This window comes from Mus musculus, chromosome 5, assembly GCF_000001635.26.
Source record: "Mus musculus strain C57BL/6J chromosome 5, GRCm38.p6 C57BL/6J".
Taxonomy (NCBI): Eukaryota; Metazoa; Chordata; class Mammalia; order Rodentia; family Muridae; genus Mus; species Mus musculus.
The window spans coordinates 113,949,627-113,967,267 of NC_000071.6; the positions used below are offsets into that span (position 1 = coordinate 113,949,627).

The 17,641-nt window shown below is 50.9% G+C and overlaps 1 protein-coding gene across 5 annotated transcripts in view; it reads right to left on the minus strand.

The window, feature by feature from the left end:
• Positions 1–17,641, minus strand: part of Ssh1 (slingshot protein phosphatase 1) — a 56,710-nt gene that overhangs the window by 12,533 nt on the left and 26,536 nt on the right. For 4 of the 5 annotated variants that reach the window (NM_198109.5, XM_030254423.1, XM_011248193.3 and 1 more), the window contains 10 exons: positions 17,083–17,147; positions 16,554–16,675; positions 11,724–11,792; positions 10,974–11,039; positions 9,088–9,282; positions 7,758–7,851; positions 6,092–6,220; positions 3,627–3,673; positions 2,253–2,399; positions 760–960 (listed from right to left, as the gene is read on the minus strand). In NM_198109.5, coding sequence (NP_932777.2) covers positions 760–960; positions 2,253–2,399; positions 3,627–3,673; positions 6,092–6,220; positions 7,758–7,851; positions 9,088–9,282; positions 10,974–11,039; positions 11,724–11,792; positions 16,554–16,675; positions 17,083–17,147 — 1,135 coding nt within the window. The remainder of the gene's footprint in view (positions 1–759; positions 961–2,252; positions 2,400–3,626; positions 3,674–6,091; positions 6,221–7,757; positions 7,852–9,087; positions 9,283–10,973; positions 11,040–11,723; positions 11,793–16,553; positions 16,676–17,082; positions 17,148–17,641) is intronic. The other variant, NM_001363469.1, reaches the window with a different exon arrangement.

A 17,641-nucleotide genomic window follows, 5' to 3' on the forward strand; every position in this document is an offset into this window, starting at 1 on the left:
CTTTCCCTGGCCTCTGGGAAGATCGCATTCTCCATCTCTAGGGACCTCATGCAAGCATGGGGACCACACAGTTTTTCCCGAGAGCCCCTAAGTTTGCTCGGAATATACTGCACGTCAGAATTGCCCTTTGATGGGGTAAGGAGATGGGACCTTGCTATATGGCAGGGCCAGCCTTGAACTTCCGAGTCCGGCAATTTCCTAGCTTTAGCTCCCTAAGCAGCCTCGCCCACAATCAGGAGCTCCTTCATCCAACTGCCTCTCTTTGTTTGTTGATCCATTCATCCACCAATAGACTGGTGGGTGTCTTCTGCCTTTGGGCTACTGTGAATAACCCCACCATTGACACAAACAACCTGGGACCCTGTCATTTCTAGTCTTCTGGGTGCACCCTTAACTTAGAAGATGGAACTGGGCTTCTGGGAGACTGCGGGGCTCATTTGTGGTGAATCAGACCAGTGGCCTCTTCAGCCTCGAGTTTGGCATAAAGCAGGTACTTAGGAAATGGAGACACTCAAGCCCACACCACATACCGGGACATGCCTTGGATGAGCAGTTAAGTACTGTCCCTCGCCCAGAGAGACAAGCTTTCTACATGTGCCAACAAAATCAAAACGGATCGCTCCTGGAAACCGCTAATCAGAGCCCAAACAATAGTTGTTTTTTACAAGCCAGCTCCCGGGAGGCTGGCTGCCAGTTGTGGGAGCTCCTGCCAGGCCTGGCCCGCGTCGTCTGCCAGCCTGTGTCTAGGTGCTCTCTCACCTTGCATCCAGGATGCCTTCGTACTCAGACAGCTGCCTCATAAAGCCTGCGTTGGGCCGAGTGATACTACGTTTCTGCTTCACGTAGTTATACGCTTTCTCCAGGGGCCAGCCGAACTCCTTCATGGCGTAGGCAATGACTGTGGACGCAGATCGGCTGACGCCCATCTTGCAATGGACCAGGCACTTGGAATGATTCCTTCTGTGGGGATTGAGAGTAAGGATTAATAGTCCCACCCCCCTGTTACCTCACGGCTCCAACCCTTCTCTGTCTTAGGTCTAACACACCTTCTACAGGAAATATCTTTGCCATGAGATCTACTAGCACACAATGGGAGAACAGATGAATCTGCATGGCCTGGCCCAGCTTTCCAATGCGTGCTGCAGGAAACCCAGAATCTCCTCTGTTGCCACCGGGATAGGTGAGGCTACCTACAGTGGCCTCCTGGGCAGCTCCTGGACAGTTAATGGGAGTTCTACAAAAGCCACTGAGCTTTGACAGCAGATGGAGGCCCTGAATGAGCTATTGTCGGGAACCAGGGCCAGCCAGAGAGACGAAAACGCTGCGCCCTGGGGAGAGAGAGCGAGCCTGGAGGCATGAGAGCAATCTGGCCAAGAGAGATCAGAGCCAGGGGGAAGATGGAGCCGATCTGCCACTTTTAAGAAGGCTGTGCTGGCCCAGGCGCAGCTGATTTACGAGATACACAAGGAACAGTGACCCTCTCCTTGCTGGGAAGGTGAAGGCATGCCAGGCTGGCAGAGGCTGCAGCCGGGAAGCTAGGGTGGGGCCTGGCAAGCTCCTGTTTCCTATACCAGGTTTACAATTCCAGCCCCCGCTCCCCTACCCCCTACTTCGCAGCTCTAAACTCACAGGCAAGGAGTCTGTGCTCTGGAAAAGCAAGAAAAAGTAGGGTTTGGTAAGGATACACCTTGTAGCTTTGACTGGGAGGTTTCTAAGTAAGAAGGTTTTTCTCCACAGCGCGGGAGTGGGAGTTGGGGAAAGGGGGTGGGCAGAGTCTTTGCTTTGAACGCCAATACAACAGCTGCTCCAAAGGAGAGTAAGGAGGGGCCCCAGGGCTGCCCTGTTCTACCCCATGGAACTACCCCAGGAGAGGATACAGCCTGCATTCCTTGGGGGAACTGTCCAAGAGCCCTAAGACCAGCATATACCGGCCCTTTCCTGGAGAGAGCGCCCCATTGGCTTTTGGGTATTGAAGCCTGGCTGGTGTCTGCACTGATGCTGAACACTGGATTCAATGTCACACTCAAGGGCAGGTGGAAGAGAACGTGAGGGCGCCCTATGGAGAGGGCTGATTGCTACTTGCCCACTTTAGTGCCTGGTGTTCTGTAGCTAAAACAAAGGTCCACCAGACAGTCCTACCTCCCCTAAGATCCTGTCTGCCCACTTCCACTGCGAGGTTAGCTTCCTTATCTGGCCCGCCACTCATTCCTGCCGCTGCCGTCCCTCCCAAGGCCGCCTTCCCACACACTTACTTCGCTTTGTTTATGAAATGATAAGCTTCATTCCAGTGGGCAAGAAGGTCTGTGGTCTCCTCATCGTACACGCGGATGTTATGGTACGCAAACAAGCCGGGGAAAAAATTGTCTATTTCTCTAGTGACATTTAAAATGTAGTCAACTCTGAAAAAGAAGCAAAGGGCCCAGAGAGCCAGCCAGAATGAGGAACAGGGAAAACAAAGTAACAAAAACCTGCGGACAGAAAGTCAAAGGATGTGCAGACCACAAGGCATGGCTTTGGGAGAGAGGTTTGTTTGTTTTTTTATTTTTGCTTAGTGGTCATTTTTGCAGGAGTTTTATTCATAGGACAAGAATGTCTTACTCGAAAATAACCCATGTCATATCAAAACCCCCTTACTTATTAATACATTCAAGACCAGCTTGGGTTATAGAGCAAGATACTGTCTTAAAAACCAAACCTCTGCTCTTAAAAGAGTTAAAAGGCAGACTGTGCCTTCTGTAACTCTTGTCCTATTTGAGAGCATCTGCTAACCCAGACTCCACAGCCTCCACCCTTAACCAGTACACTCATTTCCTGAAAACCAAAACAATTTTGGTAACTGGAAAGGGTCTCAAATAGCTTTCACCCTAAGTAACAACATCTCAAGAGAGTTCCCTGAATCATGCATTTATTCCCAGTAAGACGAAAGCGTGAGGTCTGACCGCACGCTGGCCAGGCACTCTGCTGGGGGGGTGGGGGGTGGTGGTGGATACCTCTGACCGGAAGTTCTAAGGATATACTTTTAAGCTCTGTTTAGTCTCAGTTTTCAACTGCAGTTGGTTCAAGAAGGCCAGCTTATCAGACCACAGAACGGTGGTTTTGTGACAGCTTCCTTGAAGGGCTTAGCTCAAAGGTTCACTCCTGCTACTGAGCACTTCTCAGAGACAGGCAAGTTCCTGCCCAGCGATGACTGTTCGGTCACGAGAAGATTCCCACCAAGAACCAAAGGATTACCAGGGGTGGCTCAGTTCTCAGAGTTGCTGACTCGATACAAGGCCAACAGGGGTGTGTGTGTGTGTGTGTGTCCATGCAATGGTTTGTTACAGTAACTCTCCAACAATGGTTTTCGGCAATTCTTCTGGGGAGTGGGGCTGTGGGAAGGAGCTCAGAGCCTGCCTAGGGCCAGGCTGTCCTACATTCCCCGGTGTGACTCAGCTGCTCCAAGACCCCCACAATCACCTAAGACTCCAGGAAGGATCTACAAATCATGGGTTACTGTGTGTAGTACTCTGAAGCACATGAGCCCCTCCAGCCACTGCAGAGACCGGACAGAGGCCATGAGGCGGGCAGGCCAAGGCAGTGGCTACCTACGCTGCCTGGAGAGATGGGGAAGACGGGAGCAGACTTACCCTGAGCCCTGCAGCTCCTCCAGATTGGATGCATTCCACTCGGAGCCCTGGGGGACAGATCATACAAAGCTCTGTGAGTGTTCACACTCCAGTCTCAGAGCTGCTTTCGGCACAGATGGGGGACGTGACAGTGGGGCCTCAGCCTCAGAGCAGAAGGAAGGATGGAAAAGAACCAGGAGAGGGAGAGGAAGGAGTCTAAGCAGGTTCCTGAGGCCCTTGGGCATCACTGAGGGTGACAGAGAGGAAACAGAGCCTTGTTGATCCCCCAACTTCAGAGACGTTTGCGTCATGTCCCCCAGTCTTCTTATTCTGCCATGGGCATAGCCCACTGTGTCGTCCTCACCATTAGATACAGAAGGAACCCTGGGTCCCTTTCCTGGTAGGTATTTGATACTTTAAAAGTTCCCAGAGAAACCCTGTCTCAAAAAATAAATAAATAAAAATAAAAATAAAAAGTTCCCACCCTCTGACGCGGTAATTATGAATTTCAAACAGTGCTCCCAGGAACTAGTAACACAAATGACCACAGATCCCAATGATGGGCACTTCAAAATAAACCATCCCACTACACAGGAGGCAGAGGCAAGAAGATTGCCATGAGTAAAATAATCATCACGGTGGTGCAAGTAGGCGACACTCAAAGAAAAAACCAAGACAAACAAACAAACAAACAAACCAGAGAGACAAAGTCTACTTGGAACAGCACAGGCGCAGCCTCCTCTTTCTACACAGGCATCAGAGAAAGCCAGTGTGGGGCCCACGTTCCAATTCTAGCCCTATAAGAAACTGAACAACAGGGGCTGGAGAGATGGCTCAGTGGGTAAGAGCACTGACTGCTCTTCCGAAGGTCCTGAGTTCAAATCCCAACAACCACATAGCGGCTTACAACCATCTGGTGCCCTCTTCTGGTGCATCTGAAGACAGCTACAGTGTACTTATGTATAATAATAAAAGAAGAAAAAAAAAACTGAACAACAAACTAACAGCAAAATGCTGTGGGTGACAACCTCCCTGTGGGAGCTGGAAATATTTTTTTTCTCCTTTAAAATGATTTGTTTCTAAGTCTGTAGCTGTCTGACTGGATACATGGATACACTGTATCATTAAAAACGTCTCTATTTCTAGTCAAGGAGCACCGAATAGAAACACAAACAGCAACCAGGGATGCTCTTGAAAATGCAGCCACCTCAGTCCTGGCAAGGCCATCCCTGTCTCCATATCTCCGTCTCCTTGCCTGCCAACTTCCTCTCCCGAGCTTCCCAGGTCATCTGGGGCTCAGGGTTTGATCATCAAGCAACGTGAGCTGGATTTTCACATCTCAGGGGCAGCCTCGTGCATAAAATTCCTTTACTATCACTCATGGAAAGACTTCACAAGCGCCACAAAGGCTGTGAGTCCTTTGGCTGTGACCGCCACCTAGTGGACAGAGTGGAGGAGGCGGCTTTTCACTGTTCTCAGGGAGGCCAGCCAGCACACACATACCCTCTCTGCCTTTTCAAGTTATTCAAACCCAGACTCTCACATCTCAGTGGATATAGCCTGAGACCTGTACATGCAGGGAGAGTCACATAAAAACAAGAACATAAAAATCTATACATTCAATGCTCAGGAGGCAGAGGCAGAGGATCACAAACTCTAGGCTAGCCTGAGCTACAGAGTGAGCTTGTCTCAAAACCTACTTAAAGCACACACACACACGTGTGTGTGTATGTATACATATGTATGTATGTATGTATGTATGTATACACAAACATCTATTTATGAAGACTGAAGTTTCCCCTCAGTGGCTAACGCCATCGTCCTTCAATTCCCGTAAGGAGACACTTTCTCTTCTAGCCAGTTATGGCCCACAACCAGGCCTACAGAACCTGCGCTTGCAGGCTCCAGAATGCACTTCACTTAGTCATCCTAACCGCTCTATGAAGGAAGAGACAAGTTGACTCAGTAGAGTGGGAGGGCACAGGGCAGGAAGTTGGCCTTGATGTTTTGTTTTTGTTTTTGTTTTTTTTTTCCCTTTCTTCCTTTTTGTTTTTTCCAGACAGGGTTTCTCTGTGTAGCCCTGGCTGGCCTGGAACTCACTGGCCTTGAACTCAGAGATCCACCTGCCTCTGCCTTCCAAGTATGGGGATTAAAGGCATTCGCCACCACTGCCCTGCTTTGGCTGGGTCTTTCCATTCAACTTCATGATCTCCTAGCTAATTTTAGCAACCTGCTTGCCTCTGAAGATTGGCCAGTTGCCTTCTACGGATATTTACGGTCTGGAGACACCAAGCACAGGAGACGTGGGGGGAGGGGAAGAGTGCATCCTTCAGTGGGCTCAGAGAGGAACAAGTAAGCTACCTTTGTTTCTGGTAGGTGCTAAGGCACAGCCTCATCTGGGTTGTACGTGTCTCTGAGCATGGTCCCCAATCCAAGTCCCAAAATTAGGCCCCCAAACCCGGTCCCACTAGAGCTAGGCTTCTTACAAGATAAAGATGGTCAAAGATGAGGGAGGGCTTGTCCATCTGGCCCAGGATGAGCAGCATCTCGTTATCGATGAATTCCTTGAACTCCTTCAGGTTGCAGTTCATTTGCTTCTCCAGCTCATTTCGGATCTGTGGGCGGGACAGACAGGAGTGATGTGGGGTGGAGCCTATCAGAAGTGATCTGCTCCAACAGGAGCCCACTTCAGCACAGGCATGAAGCCACAGGGGGAACTGTGTGACTGGTTTACAAAAGAGTGTGAGTTTGTCCTCATTTTCTTTGGCCCAGGGTGATGCGTTTAGACACGGGTAGCACATCTGTGTGGGTTTCCGGAGTTCAGTCACTCCACCTCCAACTTAACCCAGCAGGAGGAAGTCCGTTGTCCTCAACAAAGAAATCTGTTTTTTCCTAAGGTTTTTTTTTTTTTTTTTCTATCGAGTTTAAAACACAGGTTTACAATTAAGCACCAAATATACTGCAGTGAGAAGGTAAAGTCGCTCCCCTGTAGGAGAAGGCACCACAGCGTGATTTTTAAAAAAGTACTAACCAGTGAAAGACCTGGAAGATTTAAGGCTGAGGTAGGAATTTGAGTTTGAGGTCAGCCTGGGGGGCCACAAGGTGAGTTCCAGGTCAGTATGAACTATAGAGGAAGACCCCGACTCAAAAATACCCCACACTAACAAACAACAAATAAATGGGCATTTCTCATGTTGCCACATTCCCAGCCCCAGTTAAGTATATAAATAAATAAATATAAACCAAAAACTATATATTTTTAAGATTTTTGTTTTATAAGGCAGGGTCTCACAATGGTAGCCCTGGCTAGCCTGGAACTCAATATGTAGATAACAATGTCCTTGAAGTCAGAGAACTTCTGTCCTGGTCCTAGGATTAAAGGTGTGTGTGCCCCAATGCCTGGCTTCTAGATTCGGTTGAGTGTATGCAGTGCACCATGTGCCTGCAATGCCCGCAGGGGCCAGAAGAGGGCGCCAGATCTCCTGGAGAGGGTTTTAGCAGTGAGCTACCATGAAGGCACCGGGTATGGATCTCAGGTGATCTGAAGGAGCAGCCAGTACTCCTAACCTAGGGGCCATCTCTCCAGCTCCCACAACATCTTTTACTATATTTATTATTATTATTATTATTATTATTGACAAAGGAAAAACTGACCAAGGAGAAATTGAAAAGGCATAGGGAAAAGCCTGAGGTTTACATCCCCTGTCCAGCACAAGGCCGAGGGGACACACAAATGCAGCGAGGGGACACACAAATGCAGTAGAGGACGCAGAAGACTTGAGGTTCCTTGGAGGAACCCAAGGACCTTCTACAGCTGTCCCCAGGGCTCAGGGAGGGCAGTCGAGCTGCCTATGGTCTTTTGCAATCAGACTAAAGCCAAACTCTAAGCCTGGGCCCTCCACAGACTTGGTACCACGGCAGAGCAAAGTGTGGGGGAGCCTCCAGGGTGCACAATAAATGCACACATAAAAAACCCAAGAGATCGTGAGCCTGCCTCTGTGGTGAAGACAAACTCACGTGTGTGTGTGTGTGTGTGTGTGTGTGTGTGTGTGTGTGTGCCTCCTATGGGCTGAGGGTTGGGGAAGCAGGGAGGGAGGGGAAGGGGAAGGGAAGGGTTAGGGGGCGAGGTAGGCGAGGGGGAGGGTGTCTTACTTCCTTAGAAGTCACATTTTCAAGGTCCTGGCTCATCATGATGCTCCGGAGTTTGGCTTTAATGAGGCGCTCAGTTCTTTCGCCCTCGGTTGGCCTAGGAGGAAAAGGTATAGGAAGCCGCTATACATTTAAACATCTATACTATATATGTATGTGTGTGTGTGTGTGTGTGTATATATATATATATATATATAGAGAGAGAGAGAGAGAGAGAGAGAGGAGCCCCCCCCCACGACCCCTCACGTCCTCACGGGTCTGACAGTGGCTTGCCCAGGTACAGGGTATTGTGGGTGTGTGTTCAGTGTGAGCAGACAGAGAAGACCCATCTACAGCCCCACAGGAGGAGTCAGTGGGTAGGGGACTCGCTCTCCGCATAGACCACCTATGGTAACTGCCAACAAACAGCACGGGCTGTCAGTCTCCATCTGACACTTCTACCTGGGGCCATCGCTGCATCCTCATCAAGTCCTCCCATGAAATCAAAGTCTGTGCACTCTGCATGTCTATATGCCAGTCCTGCTAATCAATTAACTCCCGGGACCATGGAGTGAAGACCTGGACAGTCAGTCCACTCCCCCTGCTGACTTCAAATGCCTCAATCGGCCACCATCCTTCCATCTCTTCTCATGGCCTCTTGGTTGTGTCTGGTCATCTGAGCAACTCTTAAAACCAGTATCGCGTTGCAGCAGACACCTCACTCTGAGGGAATGGAAGAGTGTGGCCTCAGGTCACTCTCAGTGCTGTGAAGGCAGACACAGCCCTCTGGATCCAGATACCCATGACGGCAGACTCTGCATCCACAATTCTAAGTAAACTTAGGATTGGCAACCTAAAGGGACAAGGCTTAGGCAGAGCATAAATGGGAGCAGGGTGGCATGTTCCTGTGGTGAGCGTATGAAGTGGGGAACTGCTCCCCACAAATGCACACATGGAGTGTATTGTGCATGCGCGTGCGGGCACACACACACACACACACACACACACACCCCTTTTAGAGCAGTGGTTCTCAACCTGTGGGTCACGACCCCTGTAGGAGGGTGACGTCAAAAGACCCTTTCACTGGGGATGCCTAAGACCATTGGAAAACTCAAATATTCACAACAGTAGCAAAGTTACAGTTATGAAATAAATTCATGGCTGGGGGTCACCACAATGTGAGGAACTGTATTGAAGGGTCACAGCATTAGAAAGGTTGAGAAACTCTGGCCCACAGGCACAGGTTCAGGTTAAACCTGTTCTGGAAGGGGGTTCTCAGTCAAGGGGCTGTGAGGGAAGCCAGACCCTGAGAGGGAGCAGTGTTGATCAGTGTGGGAGGAGCCTCAGCACCTACTTGTCCACAAACAGCGCGGGGGAGTCGGGCCGCGTGGACTCCAGGTCCTGCATGGCATTCCACTCATTGATGCAGCTCTGCTCCGAGCTGATGCAGCTCTCATAGTAGGTGGCCCAGATGAGCGCCACTCCTCCTGGGAAGTAGTTATGCCTCCGGGCCACTTCGCAGGCCTTGTGAAGCACTTGCAGGGCAGACCTGGGAGGCAGGAAGGAGAGAGGAACTCAGGATGGGACCTGTCCACAGGGGGGGGGGGGGGAGGGAGCGCAAGAGGGCGCAAGGCGGCTTGGGTTCTGTAGCGGTGGAAAGGCAATTCAGAAATGGCTCCCTCTTGGAGGCTCTGCTAGCGAGGTGTGTGAGGGACACACAGTAGCTAGAAACAACTGTCAACTCCCAGAGGCTGTATCAATTAAGCTCGCAGGCAGACAGGATATCCCTCACCGTTTCCAAAGGAATAAACAGTCGCCAGCAGCAGACCCCATCCCATAGCCCCTAACTCTCCCAAGCTGGTTGGGTCACATTCCAGCAACCAACTCTAAAGCCTTCAGGTCTGTAGGCAGGGCTGTACTGCAGGCGTCTAATGGCAGGAAAGGTCTTTAAGGAACAGCAGGGGCTCCTGAGTGCACTGCTGACCTGCGCCTCAGTGTGTAACATCTTGGGGGAGGGGAGGAGGGGGCTTTACAATATGTAAGCTTTATTTAGTTAGCCACTTTTATTTCTTTTGACAAAACAACAACAACAACAAAAAAAACAACTCAAAGCTGAGAATTTCTCAGGGAATGGGCTGCTGAGGGATGCAAAGGCACAGGCAAAAGGGTCCCCCTGTCGTCGTGTCCCTCCCCCCCCCCCGCCCCAAAGGGAGGTGAGAGCTCCTAGGATGTCCATGTCCCTCAGACACAGCAAAACAGCCCAACTGTCCTTAATTCTATCTGTCCCACCATCCTGGCAGGATGAGGAAATAAACTTGAGCCAAGTGTTTATTAAATTCAGTTTTGGTTCCTAAGAATTTAAAAAAAAAAAAAAAAGAAAGAAAGAAAAGAAAAGTGGATAAAACCAACCACGGCTGCCACAAACGATAATAATTAATAATGATAGTAACAACTTGGCCACAGCGATTATCCACTGGGGGCATCACCTGCGGGTCAGAACGCAGACTTCCTCAGCCCCGCCCACCTCAAATGGCCCTGATGAGCCCAGCCTAGAGTAGCAGAGAAGAGGAGCCCAGCACTAGCCAGGTAGCCTGTGAGTGAGCGAGCTCTCCCCTCCCTGGACAAGAGCAGTTGTTTGGAAACACGCTCATCTTAGCTGGAAGTTTTTCTTCCTTTATCCCAGCTCTTCTGTTTAGCCCGAGGGAGTGAACAGCTTTGAACACTTCAGTGTGACACTGGGTCTACAAACACGCTGAGCTATACCTACAGTGTATAGTGTGAGTGTGTGGCCCCAGGCTGGACACACCCATGAGAGAGCTGTAAGAGGAGGCTGGTCCAGGAAGCTGCGGCAGTGCCAAGTTCAGCCACCATAGAGGGTCATGCAACCTTCCCTGGGATCCTGGCCCTTCAGCTGGTGTGCTGTGGCCTGACCACCAAGAGAATAGCAGCCCAGCTTGCTTGCTTGCTTGCTTTCTCTTTTTTTCTTTCTTGTTTTTTTTGTTTTTGTTTTTGTTTTTTTTCCGAGACAGGGTTTCTCTGTGTAGCCCTGGCTGTCCTGGAACTCACTTTGTAGACCAGGCTGGCCTCGAACTCAGAAATCCACCTGCCTCTGCCTCCCAAGTGCTGGGATTAAAGGGTGCACCACCACCGCCTGGCTACAACTGGCTTTTCTATTCATTCTGTCGAGTAGAGAATACCTCTAATGAGTTCAAAGCTCCCCCCGCCCCCAAACACACTCACCACATGGCCTGGACAGACACTGGCTTGAATATGTGCATCCTGCCCGCTGTGCTCACACTGAACCCGCTGAGGATGGAAAACAGGCGATGAAGTGAGAGCTGAAGCTTCAGTCAAGTCACTCGGACTCTGGATTCAGTCCCTCCCCAGACTTGGGACCAGCAGGTTTTCTGCTGTCCAACAAGGGCAACCTGGAGTTTTGCTGTCTGCCAGGTGCATCCTTAGTACCCCAAAAGTGAATTACCCATAGTGCCCCCCTCATCTGTGCACTCTGGGCCACAGCCCCGGAAGAGTCTTGAGTACTCAATAAAGCAAGTAGATCCCATAGGGACAGACGTGTGTGTGTGTGTGTGTGTGTGTGTGTGTGTGACACCCCTGCAGTGACACTCCCTGAAGAATACCCAGAACGGGCCTGACCACACAGGGACACACCACTGAAGTGATCAGTCTGCCACACAAGATTATTCAAAGGTCTGGACTCTATTGGTGCTTTGGGGTACAGGGAAATGGTAAGTATATAAAACATTTGTTTTATGTGTATGCCTGCACAACTGTGTACCAAGTGTGTGCCTGTCGCACACAGAGGCCAACAGAGGGTGTAGGGTCTCCTGGAACTGCAGACAGGAGGTTGTGAGCTGCCATGTGGGTGCAAGGAACCAAACCCACAACTTCTGCAAGAGCAGCTAGTGCTCTGAGCGCCCACGCCATCTCTCCAGCCCCCCCAGAAAAGAATTTTTCAAAGTGTGTCCATACCCGTCCCCATCGAGGTGAATCTTGGTGTCGCTCCAGAGTCGAAGAACCATTCCGATCGTGCAGCTTTTGCTAAGTGGGAAAGAGAAGATGTCCGAGTTCGTGTCTGCCCCTGTGCAGGCAGGCTTCCCTCTGTCTCTTCACCACCTGCTGGCCTGGCATCAGCTGTGGGAGCTATGGTGGGGAAGGGCTCCCATCCTGTCTGGGCACTGTCCCACTCACGGCTGGATTCTAGAGGACACAGGCCTGGGGTGGCCGTTACTCCACAACTACAGAAGCTCTTGGGGTACCGAGGACCAGCAGCTGATCTCAGTGCCCCTCCCCCCACCGCAGTGGGGTGACCTGGTAGAGTGTCACACCCAACTGCAGACAAGTAATCAATGACAGCCCATACCAGGCTTTTGTCCTGGGTAACAGGAGATGGGAGGACCCCAAAGCTCCACTGCTCACTCAGACTCCTGTCTGTCTGTCTGTCTGTCTGTCTGGTCTCCCTTTTGTACTGCTGCCACTTCACAAACTAGTTCAATCCGGTTCTGTCTTGCCCACCCTAACGGTGAGCTGATACATTGGCGCCACTGTAACAGAGCCTTATCAGAGGGTCCCTCAGATGGTGAGGAAACTCTTGTGGCATTTAAGAACTGGCTCTTGAGAAACCGAGGTGATAGTGCCCGAGCAACACCACAGCCCTCAGGAATTTCTATCTTTGCCTTGAGGGTTACAGGCTCTGGGCGCAGGGGTAGTTGTGTGGGAGGGAAGGTAGGAGGGAGGGTAGGAGGGTGGAGGGGGTTTAATGTTATTCCCTCCTGTGCCCGGGTGACTCCCACTCCAGAGATAGTGTCTACCTCGTGCTATCCTGCCTTTCAGTATGCGAGGGAAAGGAAGTTTTAAGGTGGTAGTTTTCAACCTGTGGGTCGGGACCTCAAAGACCATTGGAAAACACCCGATATTTATGTTATGGTTCATTAACAGTAGCAAAAATCACAGTTACAAAGTAGCAATGAAAATCATTTTCTGGTTGGGGGTCACCACAACAGGAGGTGCTACATATATGGATGGGTTGTAGCATTAGGAAGGCTGTGAACCACTGGTTTAAGGCTTCTAGGTTAAACTAGAATAAGCCTCTGGGCTGGCAAATTCCCTGCTTTCGCTCTTGCTGGTCTATGCAGCATCTGCGACTAGCTCTACTCTCTCGATGGAGATGTGTGCTGAGCCTCACAGAGCTGGCCTCTTTTAGACACAGCAATAGGGAAGAAGCTGGTGACTAGGACACTAGTGAACTGATGTCTCTGAAGGACTAGGGTCTGGTACACTCGTTTATGACCATGACAAAGAATAATTTCATGAATTCACGACCACCTCCATGGCTGTCATTACCATGTAATGACATTCCCGTAGAACTCATAATGAAGTTAGACAGTGAAGAAGGCGGGCCGGGGGGGGGGGGGGGGGAGGGAATAACAAACAGGAAGTGGGGTTAGGAAAACTGCATCTTCACGGGTGACAAATGATGCTGAAGGGGCAGGGTGGGAGCAACTGTGGGGGAGGGGAGCAGGCTGTAAGTCCCTGTGGCCAAGAACAAAGAAGCTAGCTGAACCTGAGCCGGCCTGGAGGTGCAAGCATGCGTAGAACCCGCTTTGGTAGAGCTTTACACATTTGATAAAAAAAAAAAAAAACTGATGGGCAGAGGGTGGTACACACACTCCCGGTGTTCAAAGCATACCTGAACCAAAGCAAGAGCTAACTTCAGATCAGTCCCAAGGCCTAAGGAGAAGTCTGGAGTCACCATAGCTTCAACAGACTTTCTACATGGTCCCTGTATGTTCCCTCTCTGGGAACTCATAAGAATATTTGGGGGGGGGTTGTCAACATGTACTAAAGCCCCTAAAGCCCAAAAATCTCATGGTCAAAATTTAGGAAAACAGACAGAGTCTCCCTATGTTGCTGGGGAGTCCCAGGTAGAATATGAGTCTGGTGCTCAAGGGTCGTGAAGGCCAGTTCTGTCCTGAGCCACCCCTCCCCGATGAGATGCCCCCTTGGAGAACATGCATCCCAGTTGCCTCCATGCCCATGGCAGAAAAGGAAGTCAGTTACTCGCCGATCTCTCAATCTCCTATTTTTCTTAAATTTTACTTTAATTGCTTACTTATATGTACAGATGTTTTGTCTGCACACCAGCAGGGGGCATCGGATCCCACGGGACTATGGTTATAGGCCATTGGGAGCAGCCATGCGCTGGGAATTGAACTCGGGGCCTCTGGACAAGCAGCCATTGCTCTAACCTACAACTGCCCTGGGGTTGGCCCAGCAGCCAGGCTGTGGCTCTAGCACAGGGTCTCAATAGGGAGACACTGGCCTGAGTGTAGAACTCGCAGCAGAGTGGAGACGACCACAGGGACAGAGGGACCCAGGAGAAACAAAGCCAGGAGGCTGAGGGGTGGGGAGGAAGAGCAGGACATATCAAAGTGGGCGGGAACGAGGGTGCAAGCCCATAAGAGTTCAGCTAGATGCATGAACCTGGGTGCAAATGAACATGAGTAATGACCTTCTATGGCCTTGGACTGCACCAACAGGTCACATCTCTTGTACTGTACTCCTGTCACATGAGTGGGCCAACAAGTGCACACAGGATAAGCCCCAGAATGAGTGAATAAGCAAAGGTCACGCAGGAGAACTGCAAACACCAGGAGAGAGACACGGGATGTTCTCCAGCACTGTTGCCTCCGGTCCCAAGAAGCCACTCTTGGACTCCACCCTTGTGCCACAGAACAGAGCATCACAGTGACAGCCAGGTATCAGTAGTAAGAACTCCACCCGGGAGGACCAGGACACTGGCCCCTGGGATTCTAGACATTTCTCCCTCCCCTGGCTGCATACGATCCTGGGAGATGCTGGAGTCTACTGGAGCCAACACTGACTGTAAGGGGACTCCATAACACTGCCCAGGACAAACTGAGTGCCAGACCTGTGCTCTGCTCTGCAACACAACAGCGATGATCAGAGAGACCTGACTCCTATGAAGCTCCTACAGCGAGCGTCAAAAGGAGGGTACAGGGGGCTGGAGAGATGGCTCAGCGGTTAAGAGCACTAACTTCTCTTCCAGAGGTCCTGAGTTCAATTCCCAGCAATCCACATGGTGGCTGTGACCATCTGTCATGGGATCCGATGCCCTCTTATGGTGTGTCTGAAATCTTTAAAAAAAAAAAGAGGGTACGAGCTACAGGAGACAGTCCCCCTACGCACACACCCTGTTCAGGACTAGAATAGGTTACCCAGACCATCTCCATGTGGTAAGAAAAATTCTTGTCCCTGGAATTTCCTACAGAGCTGGGCCATCATCTGAAAAACTGTAATTGACACGTAAAACGTTAGCACCTTAGCCTGGGCATGGAGGCACGTGCCTGTAGACATACTACTCGAAAAGCTGAAACAGGGGGAATCATGAGTTATGTGCGCATGTACGTGCCGTGTATGTATGTAAGTGCGTACTCACACATGCGCTTCAAAAAAGACAGCTCCTCCCACTTCTGTGAGCCCCCTCTCTGGCAGTGCCTCAACAGCGCACCACACCCCCCACCCACGCAACTCAATACCATTCCTCCCTCTTGCAGGACGGCCGTCCTTCTGAGTACACCCGCTGTTCTTTCAGACCAGTCCCCAGCGCACAGAGCCACGGACAGCTCCGCTCCTCCCCTCATGCCACACCAAACTTTCTCACGATGCCAGAGGGCAGGGGAAGACGAGTCACCAAATGAGTTCATCACCCACTGATTGTATTCCCATCTATCATTCCACAAGTCTTAGTCACCAGCCTATGACACAGCAGCTTAATCATAAGGAGACCCAGCTGCAGTCATGTGATCTCCGGCTCGGTCTTCTTGTTATTGACTCCACGTGAAACACCTGGCGCCCTGCACACCCTTGCCCTCACTGTGCTGCCTACGGCCTTGGAATCCGTCTTGGAACCACCCGCCTGCCTGTACTATCACAGAAGCCTGATACGTGTCACTGCTAAGCCTCTTGCCTCCCTGGTAGTGACACAATTCTCTGTGCTGAGTTGACCGTGTGCTGTGGCATCACTGCTGACCTGGGGCCTGGCCTGTGGCCTCCAACACGGTGTGCCTCGTACGGTGTACAAGGAAAACCCCTCCACTTATTGATAAGTAGGGTAATGGGTGGAGAAAGCAAGCGGAGCGTCTGCTCTGACAGATCTAGGGTTCGCAACAACTTCCCACACTTGGCTCGCATCATACCATGGTAGGGTCACAATGGGATTTATTTGACCTTGAGGCTTGGGGAAACACAAGCCTTAAAGCTTTCACACAAGGACATGCCAAAAACAAACAGTGGGGCCCAGTAGTGGTGATAGTGGTGGTAGTAGTGTCTTTCACACAAAACCCTCAGAGCTTACTGTTGGATCACACACTTCAGGAAACATTCCTGTACAGGATGCCTTCACAGCTGTGAAGTATCCCTCCAATCTGTTCATGTCTAGAAGCTGGGTCCCCAAATCTGCGCCGTTTGAGGAGGTGGTATATTTATGAGCTGAGATCTGGTGGAAGATGGCGCCAGGTCCCACCCTCAGAAAGAGTGAATGCTAGCTAAGCCTAGCTCCCACTGCGGCTGGCTTCCTGTTTGCCATGTGATCTCTTCTGCGCAGACTCATGGCGGCAGGAAACTAAGGGCTGGGAAGACAGGCCCTATCCCCAGAGCCTTGCTGCTTCCCACCCCCCCCCCCCCAATCTTCTGTAGGGACTCATCGCAGGACATCAGGAAAACCTCTAGCCAACAGTGACCCATCTGCTCTGATGGGAACTGCCATTCCCCAAGACTCACCTCTCCTTACTGGAAAAGTCAACTCCCAGCAGAATATTCTCCTCGGTGTCCTGGCGCCCGCTGGTGTATACCACGACCATGTAGCGGACACGGTCGGTCCAGACACTCTCTAGGCGCACGGCCTGCAAACGGAGGTCACCTTGCTATAGTTTCTTCCCTTCCTCCATCCCCCAAACCAAGACCTCACGCCCAAATCAGGGAAGAAATGAAGACCAAGTGCTTGTGAGGAGGAGCTGAGAGCGCGTGTGTGCCTCAGTGCCTGACACTGAGGGGACAGCCAACTGCCTGCAGTCAGGGCACAGGAGGCATGTTCAGGCTGCATTCACGTGTAGTAGAGGTGCCACAGAGACCTGACACATCTCTCTTCTGGCCCCTTTGGGGAGCTAGGCAGAGAACCCAGAGTGTCACACATCCCAGTGATGCCTCTACCAAGGCGGAGCAGCCCTCCAGTGCCCTGACTTTGATAACAGTGTGAAGGAAGGCATCCTGATAGACAAGGTGCGCTGAGTGCCACACCCTCAGCTCTCACCAGCTTGATTCTGTCTTCACAACGCAGGAGGTTGATCATCACTTGCAGGTGCTGAGGCAGATCACCTGCGGGGCCGACAAGGAGAGGTTTAAGTGGCTACTCACCTCCTCCCTTAGAAAAATCACACCACACCACACCACACCACACCATGGAAGGCTGATTCCAAAGGCCTGGGTGATACAGTGGTACATTCAACAAAGACTTTGGGACTCGCAGCCCCTGGAACATGTTATCTATCATACTGGAGCAAACATTCCTTGGCAAGGCGTGGAGACAGAAACTGTAGTCGTGGCTGTAGGAGGCGTGCACCACGGGCTGAACTGCGAGGAAAAGGACTAAGTGCATTTGTCCTCTTCAAACTCTTGGGCGTTTTCCACACAAGCCAGATGTTACTTCTGCATCTGGGAAGTGTATGTGGGGGGGGGGGGATCTACCTGACCACAGACAACAGCTGTGAGCTGGGTGTCCAGAGAAACTATTTGAGGAAAAAACAATTGATTATTCTCTGTTCACAAAAAGGAAATTACTGATGTGTTCTCTTTTTCCTTCATTGCTAAGA